Below are 16551 nucleotides of genomic sequence, written 5' to 3'. Positions count from 1 at the left end.
GATCGAAAGTGAAACAATTTGTAAGTAGGTCAAATGCATGTATGGTGCTGACATCTAGCGTTGAAGTTTGGTATCATTGAGAACGAATTAACTCGTCCGTGGCACTGTGTTACCGATCGGCTTGGACGAGTTATCTCGTCTGCGGCACTGAACAGATTAATCCCGTGGCCTCTATAAAAATAATAAATGTGACAACAAATGGGAACACTTAAGTTAAGCCTTTCTGATTAGGACTAAAAAAAATAAAACTTTAATAGTGGAATAAGAACTGCGAAAAAAGGGTTAAAATATTTTGAAGTGTTAAAGTATTTTAACAAGGTATAAATTAACAACGAAACATTTAAAACAGTGCATAAAATACAGAAGAAATACAGCAGTATCCACGATTCTTCAAATAATCAAGGTTATTTTATTCATTGTAAATATTCCTCAAGATTTACACGAAATAGTAATTGGTAGCTAAAATTGAGAAGCGCCACCTATTTCAAAGATTAAATATTTTGTTTCATACGAAGTGAAGCTTCGTTCGGTTATTTGCTGCGTCCACAAGGGGAATCCAACCTTGCATTTCAGCATTGTAAGTCCGTAAATTTTTTAATTGACTTTGTTCTTTTGACTATGATTTTTATTTGACTCTTTTAGATAACCAATAATTAGCTTTATGTGCAGCTGATTTACAGGGAGTTCGATAGAACGCTTCGTTACCTCTCGAGCATTCTATATAGACTTAATTGTAATTGGTATTTCTGTGCTGTAATCAAACTAATCTCATGGTTTGAAAACATTCAATATGCTGGCTTTTCTCCAAACTTTTCCACGCCCTCTATATTTGTTTATTTTCTTTTTTAATAAGTGAAACAGCGAGTTAAGTGACAAGATGTAGCACACGGATACACTTTAAAATACATTACTGTATGTGTGTGTAGTAATTATTTACTTTTATTATTAAAAATACGAACACGTATAACATGATAGCGCTATTAACTCTCCAAATCGCTTGCGCCCTCCTCTGACGCCCCCACACTGTGGGAAAGGTTGTGCTAGCTATTTTTTTACTAGATGTGAAAGCTCTACTGTAGCTACTTACAAAATATCCAGTTAAAAAGGAAAACTCTAACAAAACTAAAATCGAATCATAAGTTTCAAACCTTCGAATATTTTCGGTTATTAATGAAAGGTCGCGTTGTCCTTTAATGTGTGCGTGTTAAATTGATTGAATGTATTTCTTTGTACAATCCTAACTGTTATTTTGCAAGAGCCTTAAAAAATATAAGATACGAATTGCCAACGAGAAATACTTGTCACAACATACGTCATAGCAAATAGTGTTTTGATTGGTTGTCCATCCGGAATTCTAATCTGTTGGTCGCCTTCAAACGATTTCGGCGCCTTCTAGTCGCATTTGAGATAAACCTCCTATCATGTTATAGTTTGATTTTATTCGTCATAAACAACGGAGTTCTAAAAACACAAACACGAAATGTGTAATTAGCTTCTGTGTTCGGATATAAACATCGTGTGCAACGTTTTTGCTTTTTTTTAAAATCAAACATGACTTATTTCAAGACACGAAGTGTACGAAGGCACAGCTTTACGAATGACTGTCAATTTCAAATGACGCTTTTTGTGTGTGTGTGTGAGTGCGAGTGGAAACATAAAATTAGAGGCTCGTGGAGCACGAGGAACACTTTTACATCGACCTATAAATTCAACGATATTCGTGCTGGTGAATTACATCACGTTTGTTTGTTTTGGAATTTCGCACAAAGCTACTCGAGGGCTATCTGTGCTAGCCGTCCCTAATTTAGCAGTGTAAGACTAGAGGGAAGGCAGCTAGTCATCACCACCCACCGCCAACTCTTGGGCTACTCTTTTATCAACGAATAGTGGGATTGATCGTCACATTATAACGCCCCCACGGCTGGGAGGGCGAGCATGTTTGGCGCGACTCGGGCGCGAACCCGCGACCCTCGGATTGCGAAGCGCACGCCTTAACGCGCTAGGCCATGCCAGGCCCAATACATCACGAAACGAATATATGTAATAGCCATTTTTAAAAAATTTCGCTGTGAAAAACTTTACAACTTAAGACCCGAGAGAGAGGTTCATGCACATGAAGAATACTTTGAACCACGTGTCGCGTTGTCCAGATTGGCAAAAGTGTAAAATTGTGTTTGATATGCAGTAGTTACATTCTCAAAGACAATGATAGTACGAGTCATTTGTAAATAACACATACAATTTTATTACCATTTTCACTTGTAAAATAGACCCAAATTTTTACGACCGTACAAGAAGAACAGAAAACGACAAACAAACAAACCACCTTTCGACGAAACGGGAAAATAAGAGGCCTGCCTTTTCTGTTTGCCCTGATGACGATGGGTAGTTATAAAAATATGGTTCTTCCGTGTATATTAAGAATTGGTATTGTCGGTGTATTTTCTCGAAAGGATAATCGACATGAGACCCAATAACTAATAAGTGATTCTTTTAGAAATGGTGACTTCGACATGGAAGAATGAGCGTGCTTCATATTAAGCACAAAGCTGCGCAGTGGGCTATCTGTGATTTGCACGCCGTGGGTATCGAAACCCGAATTTGATCTCTGTGAAAACGTGAATTAAGACTAAGATGATATAAAATGCAGGTAATGATCTAACAAACAATGAACGTCTATTTAAAACACATTCAAAGATACGTGGAACGTCAAGTAATGTCGGTCAAAAAATAGTTCGATTCTGTTGTCTTCTGTAAGAAAATTTAAAATGTTTCATCGAAAAAAAAAAGCCCAACAAACTTTGCTAAATTTTTTGTTTCTCTCGAAAAATCAGAGAGACAGTTTGAACGAAGTGAACCCGCATTGTTGACCTGAAACAAAAAAACCCAACAACAATAAGTATGAGTAGTTTAGATTAAAGAGAATTCAACAAGAACAGTTACAAATGCTTTCCAAATAGCTGAAGTATAGTCTCAGAGGGAGTGAATGTAACATTAAGAACAGCAAAAAAATTAAACGTTTACGAGACCTGGTCGAATTGCCCGATGTGAATTTGATTTTATATCGAGTCAACAATATGAAAAATGTATTATAAAACTTAATTCTGTATTTTGTGGAATTTTCTTGTTAAAAATATAAGATTCGTATTAATTTAGGCTTAGCTCTGTTCGTAGTCATTGCTGTATGTGAATATATATATATATATAAATTTCTATTTTTTATTTTTTTTTTACAAAACGTAATTGGAAGCGCGCTTAATGTAGTCGCAATAATTTTGGCACAAAACAGAAGCGTAGCTGGGGGTTGGGGGATCTAAGACTCCACCCTCACATTTCTTGTATATATATATTTGACGAGATTATGTAGTATATTTTGAAAAAGTGGTCTTTGTTTTAATTTTTCATATACCCAGTGAGGGGTGGGAGTCCAAATACCTCCTCTTCCACTCTGTGTTTCTGATTATTTGTATTTGACAGTGGTTGGTTTGTATCAATAGTGGTTGGTTTGTATCATGTTGTAAAATAATGACCACTTTCTAATTTTTTATTATCCACATTTCATCTAAATGAGAGTTAACTTTCCTTATAAACCTGGAGTCTGTGTTAGTAGCTCAAAGCTACACAGCGGACTCTCTACACTCTGTCCCTCGAACCTTGAACTTTAGTGTTTTAAGCTCTTGAGCTTACTGCCGACCAGTGGTTCAGCGTTATGTCTACGGATTTGCAGCGAAAAAACTGGGTTTACGTACTCGAGGTCGGCACAGCACAATAGCCCATTGTATAACTTTTTGCTTAACTACAAGCATATCTGCTAGGGGACCCAAGTTATTGAAAAAACATATCTTAAAATGCTCTCTGAAATCTCTGTTTGGTCACACGATATTAGCACTTGTCTGCTCCAAAGAAGACAGATATGACCATCTGATTTGGATGTATCCCCCTTTCTCAGGTAACCGTGGATACGCAACTAAGAAAAACATTAATATAGGTTCTAAACTTATCATTGAAACGTAATTCATTTCACAAAGTCATGACCTGTCAGATTGATGGCGAAAATAGTTATTTCTGTCCACTTGTCCAGTCTGATACGTATAGCGAATTTTCCTATCGGGTTTGGTTGTAGCTGACGACTTCAGCATTACGGCATTCTTCCAAATAGGACGGTTGAATACGGTATATTCCCATATCAGCCTGATACAGGAGTGTTTCCAAGATTCGTTCATTGCTGATTGTCTTCGTAGGTAAGACTATCTATAAAAAAATAAAAATATAACATTAGGGAGTCACTGATGAATATTTTCAGTCATACTGTTTGTACACACTACACCGCAGACGTAAATCCTGTTCATAATAAAAATAGCAAACAATAATTTGGTATTTGTTACATCGTGTCTGTAATTATATAAAGTACAAGTACCATTCCAGTGACTCGGAAGATAAGACTGGGGGATTATTTATAACGCCAAAGTACGAAGTTCGATCCCTTTTGTGTGCACGTAGTAGATAGTCTATTGCAGAACCTTATACTCGAGATAAAATAAAGTGTTATAAGAAATATTCGTTTTAAGTTATGGATTCATTCACTGTTTGACGTAAAAACTTTAACTTCCAAATAAATGCTTAGGTACGATTTTTTTAAATTCGTTACTCAGAAATATCTCGCAGATTAAGTGATAGTAAAGAAATGCACCCATACAGTTCTAGATATGTCAGCCATACGATATCTGCTCATATAAAGGTCTTAAAATACACAGCCTCTTTGATAAATAGGTAATTAAATAACTTTTAGATCCGTTTATTAAAGGTGGACAACACCTGTCCAGGAAAGAACCACATAGGACTGGTGAAGACCAATGATTCGGACCAAAACGTATTTGGTCTTCATATGAGCAGTCACGTCATTACAACACTTGTCTAATAAAGAACCACATGGACCTGATGAAAGTTCACTGAACTAAATCAGAACATCTTTTAAACACCAGTTCAGAAACGGGGTCTCCACAACTCTTGGCTTGGTTAAGAACCACATGGACCTGATGAAAGCTCACTGAACTAAATCAGAACATCTTTTAAACACCAGTTCAGAAACGGTGTCTCCACAACTCTTGGCTTGGTTCAGAACCACATGGACCTGATGAAAGCTCACTGAACTAAATCAGAACATCTTTTAAACACCAGTTCAGAAACGGGGTCTCCACAACTCTTGGCTTGGTTAAGAACCACATGGACCTGATGAAAGCTCACTGAACTAAATCAGAACATCTTTTAAACACCAGTTCAGAAACGGGGTCTCCACAACTCTTGGCTTGGTTAAGAACCACATGGACCTGATGAAAGCTCACTGAACTAAATCAGAACATCTTTTAAACACCAGTTCAGAAACGGTGTCTCCACAACTCTTGGCTTGGTTAAAAACCACATGGACCTGATGAAAGCTCACTGAACTAAATCAGAACATCTTTTAAACACCAGTTCAGAAACGGGGTCTCCACAACTCTTGGCTTGGTTAAGAACCACATGGACCTGATGAAAGCTCACTGAACTAAATCAGAACATCTTTTAAACACCAGTTCAGAAACGGGGTCTCCACAACTCTTGGCTTAGTTAAGAACCACATGGACCTGATGAAAGCTCACTGAACTAGATCAGAACATCTTTTAAACACCAATTAAGCAACTGTACCTTCACAAAACTTGTACAGAAAAACAAACCAGAAAACGGTTAAATATAGCCTGATGAAGGTTCATGGAACTGGATCAAAACATCGCGTTAACATAAGTTTACCAGACAGGTTATCCCTCTGTAACTTCATATGATACAACTGAACTTTTAGTATTCTTTGTGTATTTGACGTGTAGTAATATGAACAATAATATTAATATTAAGAACTTTGATTTTAATGCTTTTTTGTAAGTCTGGTGCAAGAAATATGTTATTTTGATCAGTAGTAACCTGTACAGCTGAGAACTTCAAATACAAAGTTTCAGTTGTATTTCACTTACCTTTATAAGTTCCTGAGGCGGTATTTTGTACAATTTAAGGTCGCGGGTTAATCGATTCATGATGCAATGGAGCTCCCATGGATCTGAATGAAACAAAATAGAACCCGTGAAAATGTATTTTACCTGTAAACCCAAAGGTTATGAAACACAATTTTAAGGCATCTAAAACCGAAATGTTTATATCATAAAATTAACCTGTTTTTAAGAGTTAGATAGGATTCTGGTTCGATCCCCGCAGCGTTTTGTTATGCAAATTTATATTATCCCCGTGTTAAAACAAAGTAAGACGTACGACGTGTGTTGTAATCTTGTACACAACTACAGTTTTGTCAATATCATACATTTGTTTTTTTATTTTCCATTTAATTTCAAATAAATCTCTTAAACTAAAACGGATTCTCAAAATATTATGAGGCCCGGCATGGCCAGGTGGGTTAAGGCATTCGACTCGTAATCTGAGGGTCGTGGGTTCGAATCCCGGTCGCACCAAACATGCTCGCCCTTTCAGCCGTGGGGGCGTTATAATGTGGCGGTCAATCACATTATTCGTTGGTAAAAGAGTAGCCCAAGAGTTGGCGGTGGGTGGTGATGACTAGCTGCCTTCCCTCTAGTCTTACACTGCAAAATTAGGGACGGCTAGCACAGAGAGCCCTCGAGTAGCTTTGTGCGAAATTCCAAAACAAACAAACAAATTTATCACAGAAGCACTTGCACCTGTGAAAATTTCTAGAATATTTAACACATTAAAAGGCTGTCAGCGACCGTATAAAAGAATCTCTAAATACAGTGGGACTGAACTATTTGATAAATACTTCCCAATGTAATAAGGCCATAAGTGTTAACATTAATCAACCATACGTAATAAACCAATCTTCTAATAACGTATTCTAACTTCTTATGTAAATATGTTTACAACAACCGGTGTAAGAACAATTCATAGTGGACCAGTTTATTAAATCTGCTCAGCTTGATATTACGATTTTGATATAAAGGGACTTGTAATTTAAAATTCGAGGTTAAATACCAGTGATGGGCACATCGTAGATTTAAAAATTCGGCCCGGCATGGCTAGGTGGTAAGGCACTCGACTCGTAATCTGAGGATCGCAGGTTCAACTCCCCGTCACACCAAACATGCTCGCCCTTTCATCGGTGGGGGCGTTGTAAAGTTACGGTCAGTCCTACTATACGTTGGTAAACGAGTAGCCCAAGAGTTGACGGTGGGTGATGACGACTAGATGCTGTCCCTCTGGTTTTACACTGCTAAATTAAGGGCAGCTAATGCAGACAGCCCTCATGTCGGTTTGCGCGAAATTAAAAAAAGAAAATACAAATTCAACAGCGCCCTCTGAATTGCCTGGAATTTATAACGATTGGCTTGATAAATAATACGATACAATACGACCATGTCGATTTTTTTAAAATTATTTTTAATTATTTATTAATTTTTGGTTCTTCAGTTCTGAGTTGCTAAGTAATTATTGGTTATCTCAACACTTACTGTTTCGATTATTCCTCTGAATTTTTTTTTTAGCCCACTGGAGAATGATTTCGAACTTCTTAACTTCTGGGATATTCATTTCACGTGCAATCACCATCTGGAACATGGATTCGGAAAGAAAGAAAAATTCTTGGCGCGGAAACAGCTGTGTAGCCCTTGTGTCGGTAAACGTAAGGATCATGTTTACCAATTCGGAAGCAGAGTTGTAACGCCAGTAGTAATTCTCCAGGATATTCAACATTGAACAAACCTGCCAAATGCGCGAGAGCTACGTGAGATACTTGAAGTACATCCTTAAATTTAGTACCACTTAAATAGTATTGCTATTTTGTGTGTGCAAAAATAAAGTTAAGCTGGATGGACATTGTTAACAAGAGGGAATCCTTAATAGCCGCGGCAGGATTAGGGTAAACTAACCTCTGAAACCTCATTTTTGTTTCTTTTTATTAACTGTATTTTTGTGCTCCAGCAGTACTAAACGTAAGACGCACGTTAAATTAAATGCACTAGTGTGGGAAGGAGTCTTAAAAGCAGTGTTTTGTCTACTTATCTGTTGAGTAACCCTTAATTGTTTTAACGAAACTTTTAAGCGGTGAAGAAGACTTCGATAAAAGTCCGAAGCACCACGCTGTTACTTTACACAAATGTCTTTTTTTTTGTTTTTAGAATCTTCTAAATCCACACACACCAAAGAAAAATATCTTTTCTGAAAGTGCATTCGGTTAATAACTCTATTATTGAGAGTGGCATACTTCAACACATTCAATAAACATACTTACCACTGACAGTCGTAAGTTCTGTTTAGCATGGTGGAAGCAAGACTGTAGAAGTTCTGGTAGGTCGTAATGTTCTGCAGCACATATAAGGCCGGGAATGGAGTTGCACGTGAGAACACAAGTTCCAGTGTGGAGGTACTCGATCAACGTGTGAAATGTTTCGCTGTCAAACTCGATGACGTCAAACTGAAATTTGTAACAATATCGTAACCTAAGTAACAAAGATTTGTGAGAGTTTTGTTTGTTTTTCTGAACTTCGCACAAAGCTACTCGAGGGCTATCTGTGCTAACCGTCTCTAATTTAGCAGTGTAAGACAAGAAGGAAGGCAGCTAGTCATCACCACCTACCGCCAACTTTTGGGCTACTCTTTTACCAACGAATAGTGGGATTGACCGTCACATTATAACGCCCCCATGGCTGAAAAGGCGAGCATGTTTGGCGCAACGGGGATGCGAACCTGCGACCCTCAGATTACGAGTCGCACGCCTTAACACGCTTGGCCATGCCGGGCCGGTGAGGGTTTTAAACTGTTTAATGTCCGTTTATTTATGTTGAAGATGTCGTGCAAGTATCTGAGATCGTGCGAAGAAGATTGGGAAATCGCTTTCAAACCAGCGCCCTCTACTCCCCGTAGCTCAGTAGACTTACAATGTTAACATTTGGTTTCGATACCCGTGGTGGGCGGAGCACAGATGGCGTTGTTTCTGTCTTAACAACAGACAGTCATAATAAGTAATAAAGTATATCGGATGCTGCTCTTGGCCATTTCTGGTTCGTCCAATTGTAGGATAACTGTTTCGAGACAAGAATCATATGTTTGGAGTTGGAAGCGGACGTCCTGTCTTTGTGATTACAATGTCAATCTGCTTACCAAACATTTAATAAGGATTACAGGTTGACCTAATAATGCCAATCCAATGAACTACCACGATGTACAACAATATTCCTTTTTAGATAAAGCAGAAAACTCTTGAACAGAATGAATCTCGTTTCCTTACAGAAACGTATCGCTGGTAAGCGTACAGTTTAGACAATAGACGCGCGCGTGTGTGAGACGGTCTTGGGAGACGCGTTGCATTCCACCAAATCACCCGAACACTAAAGACTAAAGATGGCTGAACACGTTTATTGTTATTACTTGTTTTTCAATATTCAGCATGTTCTCGCTGCTCGTAATTCTCACTCAAGTGAAATAATATGAATTATAAAGAATTAAAAGTGTTTATTTAGGCGTGTCTTAACACGTGCGACTCGTAATCTGAGGGTCGCGGGTTCGCATCCCTGTCGCGCCACACATGCTCGCCCTTTCAGCTGTGGGGGCGCTATAATGTTACGGTCAATCCCACTATTCGTTGGTAAAAGAGTAGCCCAAGAGTTGACGGAGGGTGGTGATGACTAGCTGCCTTCCCTCTAGTCTTACACTGCTAAATTAGGGACGGCTAGCACAAATAGCTCTCGAGTAGCTTTGTGCGAAATTCAAAAACAAACAAAAACAAACACTATGTTTGCAATATCTGATCATAGCGCGGGAGACGAATCAGGTCGTTCATTTGGAGCCTTTGAACTGTAGTGTTACGAGTGGCACCAGAAGGTAATTTAAGTTGTATTTATCACTTTTAACCGTAGAATCTTCAATGAAGACGCGATCATCTTTCCCTACCGGGTTTTATACTCTTCTCAGCAGGTGTGGGTCTGTGTGTGTTTTTATAACAAAGCCACATCGGGCTATCTGCTGAGCCCACCGAGGGGAATCGAACCCTTGATTTTAGCGAATAAATAAGTAGACTTACCGTTGTACTAACGGGGGACACGTGTGGGTCTAGGACTAATAGTTACGGGGCTTATGGCCAGTGGCGTAGCTAGGGTTTTCAGCGCGCGGCGACAAAGTCAGTTTTCGCGACCCCTCGTGACAAAATGTTAGCCATAATTCCTAATTATGAAACGTCAATTTGCCCCCCCCTATAGCTACGCCACTGTTTCTGTCAGCACAAGATTCACAGATATATCATTAATAATGAAATTATTCTCACTAATTAGTGATTTGATAGTAGGGCGTCTTGTATAAATTGCATATAAAGTGAAGGATTTAACTATATTATTTTATTATATATCTACACTAGGTGATGTATGTAACAGGCAAGTATACAAACAAATGCTGCTCAATACCATAGAATACGTAAACTATATGAAAACAGCTCAGTAATTTGAAGGATAGGATACATTTTCTGTTAACATTTTCGTTCTGTTAACAAGCAGGTACTAACCTTTGATTGGCAAAGATTGCTCTCACTGAAATACGTACATACCTCTGATTGGCAGAGATTGCTCTAACTGACATAGGTACAAACCTATGGTTAGCAGAGATTGCTCTAACTGACATGGGTACAAACCTATGGTTAGCAGAGATTGCTCTAACTGAAATAGGTACTTACCTCTGATTGGCAGAGATTGGTCTAACTGAAATAGGTACAAACCTCTGATTGGCAGAGATTGCTCTAACTCACAGAGATACTAACCTCTGATTGGCAGAGCATGTCTTGACCGATAAAGTGCTCACCTCTGATTGGCAGAGCTTGTTTCTGTCCACCTTATGGGAGTCTGCACACATACTCAAGGCCACATTTGAATCACACACAGAAGAGCTTTCGTCCTTTTCAGACTTGTCTTTATTTGAGAAAGGAAAGAAGATGGTTCTGCGTTTTAAATTTGTTTTATTGAGAGTTTTAAACTGCCTAACTAACAATACTGTTTTAAAATCATTATTTAAGGGGCAACACAGAATAACTTATCATTATAACTGTTTGTTTTCAATATGAACGCTAAACTTCCATCATACTAATCAAAATATGGACTGTGTGAAAAATATGTTGTCATATATTTGTAAACGATGGTTTTAAAATACTCCAAGACTGCTCGTGCACAAGTTGTTTCGTTAGGTTCGCCAAAAATGAAAAATAATTTTTCCCTAAAATCCAGCAAATTCGTAAAAATCGATAGAAACAGAAGATGTATCACGCGTATTACTAAAGTTCATATTGGTTGTCCTTAATGCTGTTATTGTGAACCGGAGGGTTTGTTGTTTAAGACCCGTTGTTTCAAAAATGAAATGCGCTCCGCATTTTTGGGGCTGTGGGTACACAATTAGATCGACAGTCAAATTCCAGTATTATTATCAGACAAAATGTGACGATGGGTGCTGTTTAGTGCATCAGAAAAAAAAATATGAAAGATTATATACAGATAACTTTATTTAACTACCTCAGAGCGAAACAACGAAACGCAAAGAAAACGTTTTAAAATAAGACACGGGCAATTGTATCAACGTTTCGGTCCTCCATTGTTTAACTCTTGAATAAAAAATAATTGAATGAAACGCCTACTAAATTATAGCATTAAAACTTAATATTACTGTGCCAACGTTTCGGTCTTCCATTGTTTAACTCTTGAATAAAAAAAAACTGAATGAAACTCCTACTAAATTATAGCACTAAAACTTAATATTACTGTGCCAACGTTTGGTTCCTCCATTGTTTAAATCTTGAATACAAAAATGAATGAAACGCCTACTAGATTATAGCATTAAAACTTAATATTACTGTGCCAACGTTAGGGTCCTCCATTGTTTAAATCTTGAATACAAAAATGAATGAAACGCCTACTAAATTATAGCATTAAAACTTAATATCACTGTGCGAACGTTTCGGTCCTCCATTGTTTAACTCTTGAATAAAAAAAATTGAATGAAACGCCTACTTAATTGTAGCATTAAAACTTAATATTACTGTGCCAACGTTTCGGTCCTCCACTTGAGTAACCGCTGTCTGTACTCAGTCGATCCTTGCTGCTACTTCGGCTGCTCATGCCCCAACCTGCCCAACTCCCGAGCCTAGAGAAAGCCCGGAACACCATGGGGCTAGAAGGCACACTTTTGTTCCGAGGTTCATGTGGTTGGGGCACCTAGAAAACCAGAAAGTAATTGTTTGTTATTGTTATTTCACGTTAATGTTTGGCATATATCTTCGTATCCCTGAGAGTATCGAACATTTGGAAAACTCGTAAACAGAACTTCGACACAAGTATTTGAACAGAAAAAAAATTAAATCGCATTTGATTTGTAACAAAATAATCCACCAGGCGGCTCAGCCATAAGCTTCAGGATTTAAAACATTAAATTTCGTGGTTCGATACCATCGGAGACTACAGCACGTTGGGTAGATTTTCACGGAAAGAAAAATCAAATAATTTTTTTTACGAAATTCCGGAAAAAATAAATTTTAATTAATCAAAATAACAAATCCACATCAGTGGCGGGCGCCAGGATATATTTTCGTTGGGGGGGGGGGCTGAGGTAAACTGTGGAGGGGCTTTCCAAAATGCCATCAATATGAAGTATAGATGGTAAATTATAATAATGTAACAATATTGGGGGCTGAGGGGGGCTTGAGCCCCGGCGCCGCCACTGATCTACATACATACAAGATATAAATTTAGCGAAGTTAGGGGGTTCACATCGCGTAATAAAAAAGTGTTTTCATACATATAAGTAAGAGTTTTATTATTGTATGATACAGTGGAGTTAAATAAATTATATAGCATAATATCAACATAAGATGATTCACGTGTTTAAAATATCATATTAATTGGGTTTTACACAAATCAAGCACACGAAAACATTTTAGAAATATTTTAAGGTTTTAGGGTTATTGCAGTTTACTTATATTATATTACTGATTTCATTAAAGTTTGGTCGTGGGCCGTGGCATAGTGTTAAGTTCTTTTTTTCCAGTAACGAGACAAGGAAGACGGATCGAAAATAAGTATAAAAGAAGCGCATTCCGCAATTTGGAGTCTCCCAAGTATTGTCAGTTAATACTGATGATAAATCACCTTTCCTCTGGTCAGTCCTAACAGCTAGCGCAGGTACCCTTATAGTGTAAGTAGCCTTGTTTGAAATTCAACAAAACAAACAAGTTCTTTTAATGTCGTCCTCTTTGTTGAACGAAACGACTATTTTGGAAAGCTGAGTAAGTGATAAATAGCTCGTGCATCTACGTCACAGATTCCTTTTTATTCTAGTCCCTTCAGCTAGCAAATAAGTCTTGTTTTATTTCTGTGACGTCACTGAGTGGGAAGATAACACAGGCAGGACTTTTGTGTTCAAATGTCACGTATTTAACATCATTGTAGAACCAGTATTGTGTAAATGACGCAATTTGCACGAGGTGTTCTAAAGAAAACTGCAAATAACGTGCACGTGCTTTATTAGACTGTTATACTAGGCAATATTTTCAATTTTCTAAGAATATAAGCGAAATCAAAACAAAAATTAGAGTTGAAAGCTTTTTTGTTCTTGTTGTTTTCGCTACTTTTACCGATAGAGGGCAGTGTTGTTGTAATGCTTTCGGAATGAAAGACGTTGTTGCTACAGTTTTGGATAATATATTATTAATAACCTTCGCATTTCAGATCTTGCTTATTAAAACTACGTGGTAAAAGAGTAGTCCAAGAGTTGGCGGTTACTATCTGCCCTTTGTGTCTTTCACTGTCACATTAGAGAGAACTAGCGCAGATAACCCTAGTGAAGATTTGCGGGCAATTCAAAACAAAAACAAAATTAAAACTACATGCTTAAGAAACATCTGAACTAAAAATCAGGTTAGTATTTTTGTAATAGTCGATTTTTTGTATTGACAAAATAATGTCCTTTAAGCCTAATTTACCAAATCCTAAACGCATACTTTATTAACATCTCCAATTATTACTGAGTTATTCATATGTTGTATCAAGATGGCAGGTATACAAAACCAGATACATAAATGACTCCAAATGTTTCAAATGAAATGTTTTCGTACACTTCGCTTTTATTTCCGCAACTAAAGTAGGTTCGTGTAAACACCACACCATTACGTTTCAAGATACGAACCTCTTCCAATTTGCAACAAAATTGTGTCTGTGAGAGATGCTTGTCGTTAATTTATATATCCATGGAGAAATTTTACGTTTTAACTCCGTCTGTAGTTCATTTACATCAAAACGCGCGTGCATACTTTGTGAAACTGTTTTTATTGTTGTTTTAAAATCCCAACGTAGAATGCGTCAACAGTAAATGCAAGTGTACATAACGCAAAATTCGTGGTTAGATACCCACAGCTGACAATATAGACTGTTACGAACTTACCTGGAGGAAATTGCTCGACTTTCTTCTGGCAGTTTTGTTTCCTGGATCGAGCGCATTCGATGTTGGTCCAAACCCAGTAGTAAACCCATACAACATCTCTAGGAAAACTCTAGCCACGCATAAAGTTAAAACACGTGTCAGTAGCATCCAAACTACAATAGTATGTTTTTAATACGGTTCGCTTATTAAATATGTAAAGGTATTCAACAAATGAACAAAATAATTATACTGTAGATCTAAAATACGTTGACTTACAAGACTTAAAACGCTAATCTCATTCCGTGTTAGGCCCCGGCATGGCCAGGTGGTTAAGGTGCTCGACTCGTAATCTGAGGGTCGCGGGTTCGAATCCCCGTCACACCAAACATGCTCGCCCTTTCAGCCATGGGGCGTTATAATGTCACGTTCAACCCAACTGTTCGTTGGTAAAAGAGTAGCCCAAGAGTTGGCGGTGGGTGGTGATGACTAGCTGCCTTCCCTCTAGTCCTACACTACTAAATTAGGGACGGCGAGCCCTCGTGTAGCTTTGCGCGAAATTAAAAAAACTAAATCAAACAAACCATTACGTGTTATGACGTGGTGGTGGTGGTTGATATCGGGACTATCACAAATAAAGTTAAGTCGATTGTTTTATTAAGTTACAAGACATTAACCTCTGAATGATGAGTTATTATTGCAATAATTGTTATAATTCTAAACAACCACATTTTGTCATAACTAAGAGTTAGTGTGAAATGTTTCATTTTATAATAGATAATCTTTAAAAAAAACAACTTTTCCCCAACAAAAATGAAAACAGTATGAAGAATTACTCAAACTTGGTCTTGCCCTCGAGAATACCACTTCGCCTTCAACAGTCAGCTGTATGACAAGATAGATGGCGCGACAGTAGGGTCACCTTTAGGGCCGACTACTCTCGACTTAGAGATTCTTTTGTCACTTGGGGAAGAAAGCGTTTTTTTCCTGATACATCAATAGGTAGGCACACAATGATCTCTAGGAACATGGAGGAAAACAATCACTAACTTGCTTAATGTATCCGCCTTTATCTCTGTCTTCATAACTTTGTATAAACTTTGTATAGTTTAGTACAGGTTATACCAGAAGAAACAGACCAGTATTCTGTTGAAACATGTGGTATGTTCCGCCATGAATAATAAAAAAAATCTTACGAATCGCTGTGTGCCTCTCTGTTGAAGATTACATTGTTCTCTTTAGAGTTCTTGGTTAGATGTCCACCGAATACAAACCAGGTCTGTGTAGAAGGTATGTTAACGAAATGTTTTTACTCTCTCGAAGCTGGATTCGATTGTTTAAATTCGAAACATACCAACATTAATTTTAGTTGCGAAACTCGCCCGGCATGGCCAAGCGTGTTAAGGCGTTCGACTCGTAATCCGAGGGTCGTGGGTTCGAATCCCGGTCGCACCAAACATGCTCGCCCTCCCAGCCGTGGGGGCGTTATAATGTGATGGTCAATTCCACTATTCGTTGGTGAAAGAGTAGCCCAAGTGTTGGCGGTGGGTGGTGATGACTAGCTGCCTTCCCTCTAGTCTTACACTGCTAAATTAGGGACAGCTAGCGCAGATAGCCCTCGAGTAGCTTTGCGCGAAATTTAAAAACAAACTTGCGAAACTGGAAAATAATATATATCACAAGATTAGATAACCGTTTCACAGCATCTGTTTATTATAAGAAACATGTACAGGCTTACATACTCGATGTAACAGTTTTATTCCAAGTTCCTTTCAATGTAAACTTGTACTTAATTATTTCAATAGATAATACTGATCTAACTGCCTGTCTTTTCATACCGGAATTATCATCTCATAGAACATTCTAATAAACAGCAACTATCCTTCACAATTTATTTAACTTCTAACACAACTTCCTTTCTTACAAATTTGACCCCCCTCCCAAAAAAAAACAAACAACAACCAACAAATAAACAATGAAAACAAAACATACACTGTTGACAAATCTCCATTAAGCCTAATCGTTCCGTTCTTTAGGTTAGAAAAGTTTCACAGTGAGGTCACACATGTTAAGAATAATTTAAATGCTTTATCCACAAATTCAACAACAAATTACATT

The 16551-nt window shown here is 37.8% G+C and overlaps 1 protein-coding gene across 3 annotated transcripts in view; it reads right to left on the bottom strand.

Moving 5' to 3' along the window:
• Positions 1-2220: 2220 nt before the first annotated feature.
• LOC143246977 (uncharacterized) overlaps positions 2221-16551 on the bottom strand; it is a 69315-nt gene continuing 54984 nt past the window's right edge. For all 3 annotated transcript variants that reach the window (XM_076494248.1, XM_076494249.1, XM_076494250.1), the window contains 7 exons: positions 14458-14566; positions 12062-12236; positions 10837-10943; positions 8282-8464; positions 7503-7752; positions 6003-6085; positions 2221-4251 (listed from right to left, as the gene is read on the bottom strand). In XM_076494248.1, coding sequence (XP_076350363.1) covers positions 4105-4251; positions 6003-6085; positions 7503-7752; positions 8282-8464; positions 10837-10943; positions 12062-12236; positions 14458-14566 — 1054 coding nt within the window. In that variant the 3' untranslated portion in view covers positions 2221-4104. The remainder of the gene's footprint in view (positions 4252-6002; positions 6086-7502; positions 7753-8281; positions 8465-10836; positions 10944-12061; positions 12237-14457; positions 14567-16551) is intronic.

The sequence above is a fragment of the Tachypleus tridentatus genome, chromosome 3 (assembly GCF_004210375.1).
Source record: "Tachypleus tridentatus isolate NWPU-2018 chromosome 3, ASM421037v1, whole genome shotgun sequence".
NCBI classification, from domain to species: domain Eukaryota; kingdom Metazoa; phylum Arthropoda; class Merostomata; order Xiphosura; family Limulidae; genus Tachypleus; species Tachypleus tridentatus.
This window is presented reverse-complemented; position numbering and strand designations above follow the sequence as displayed.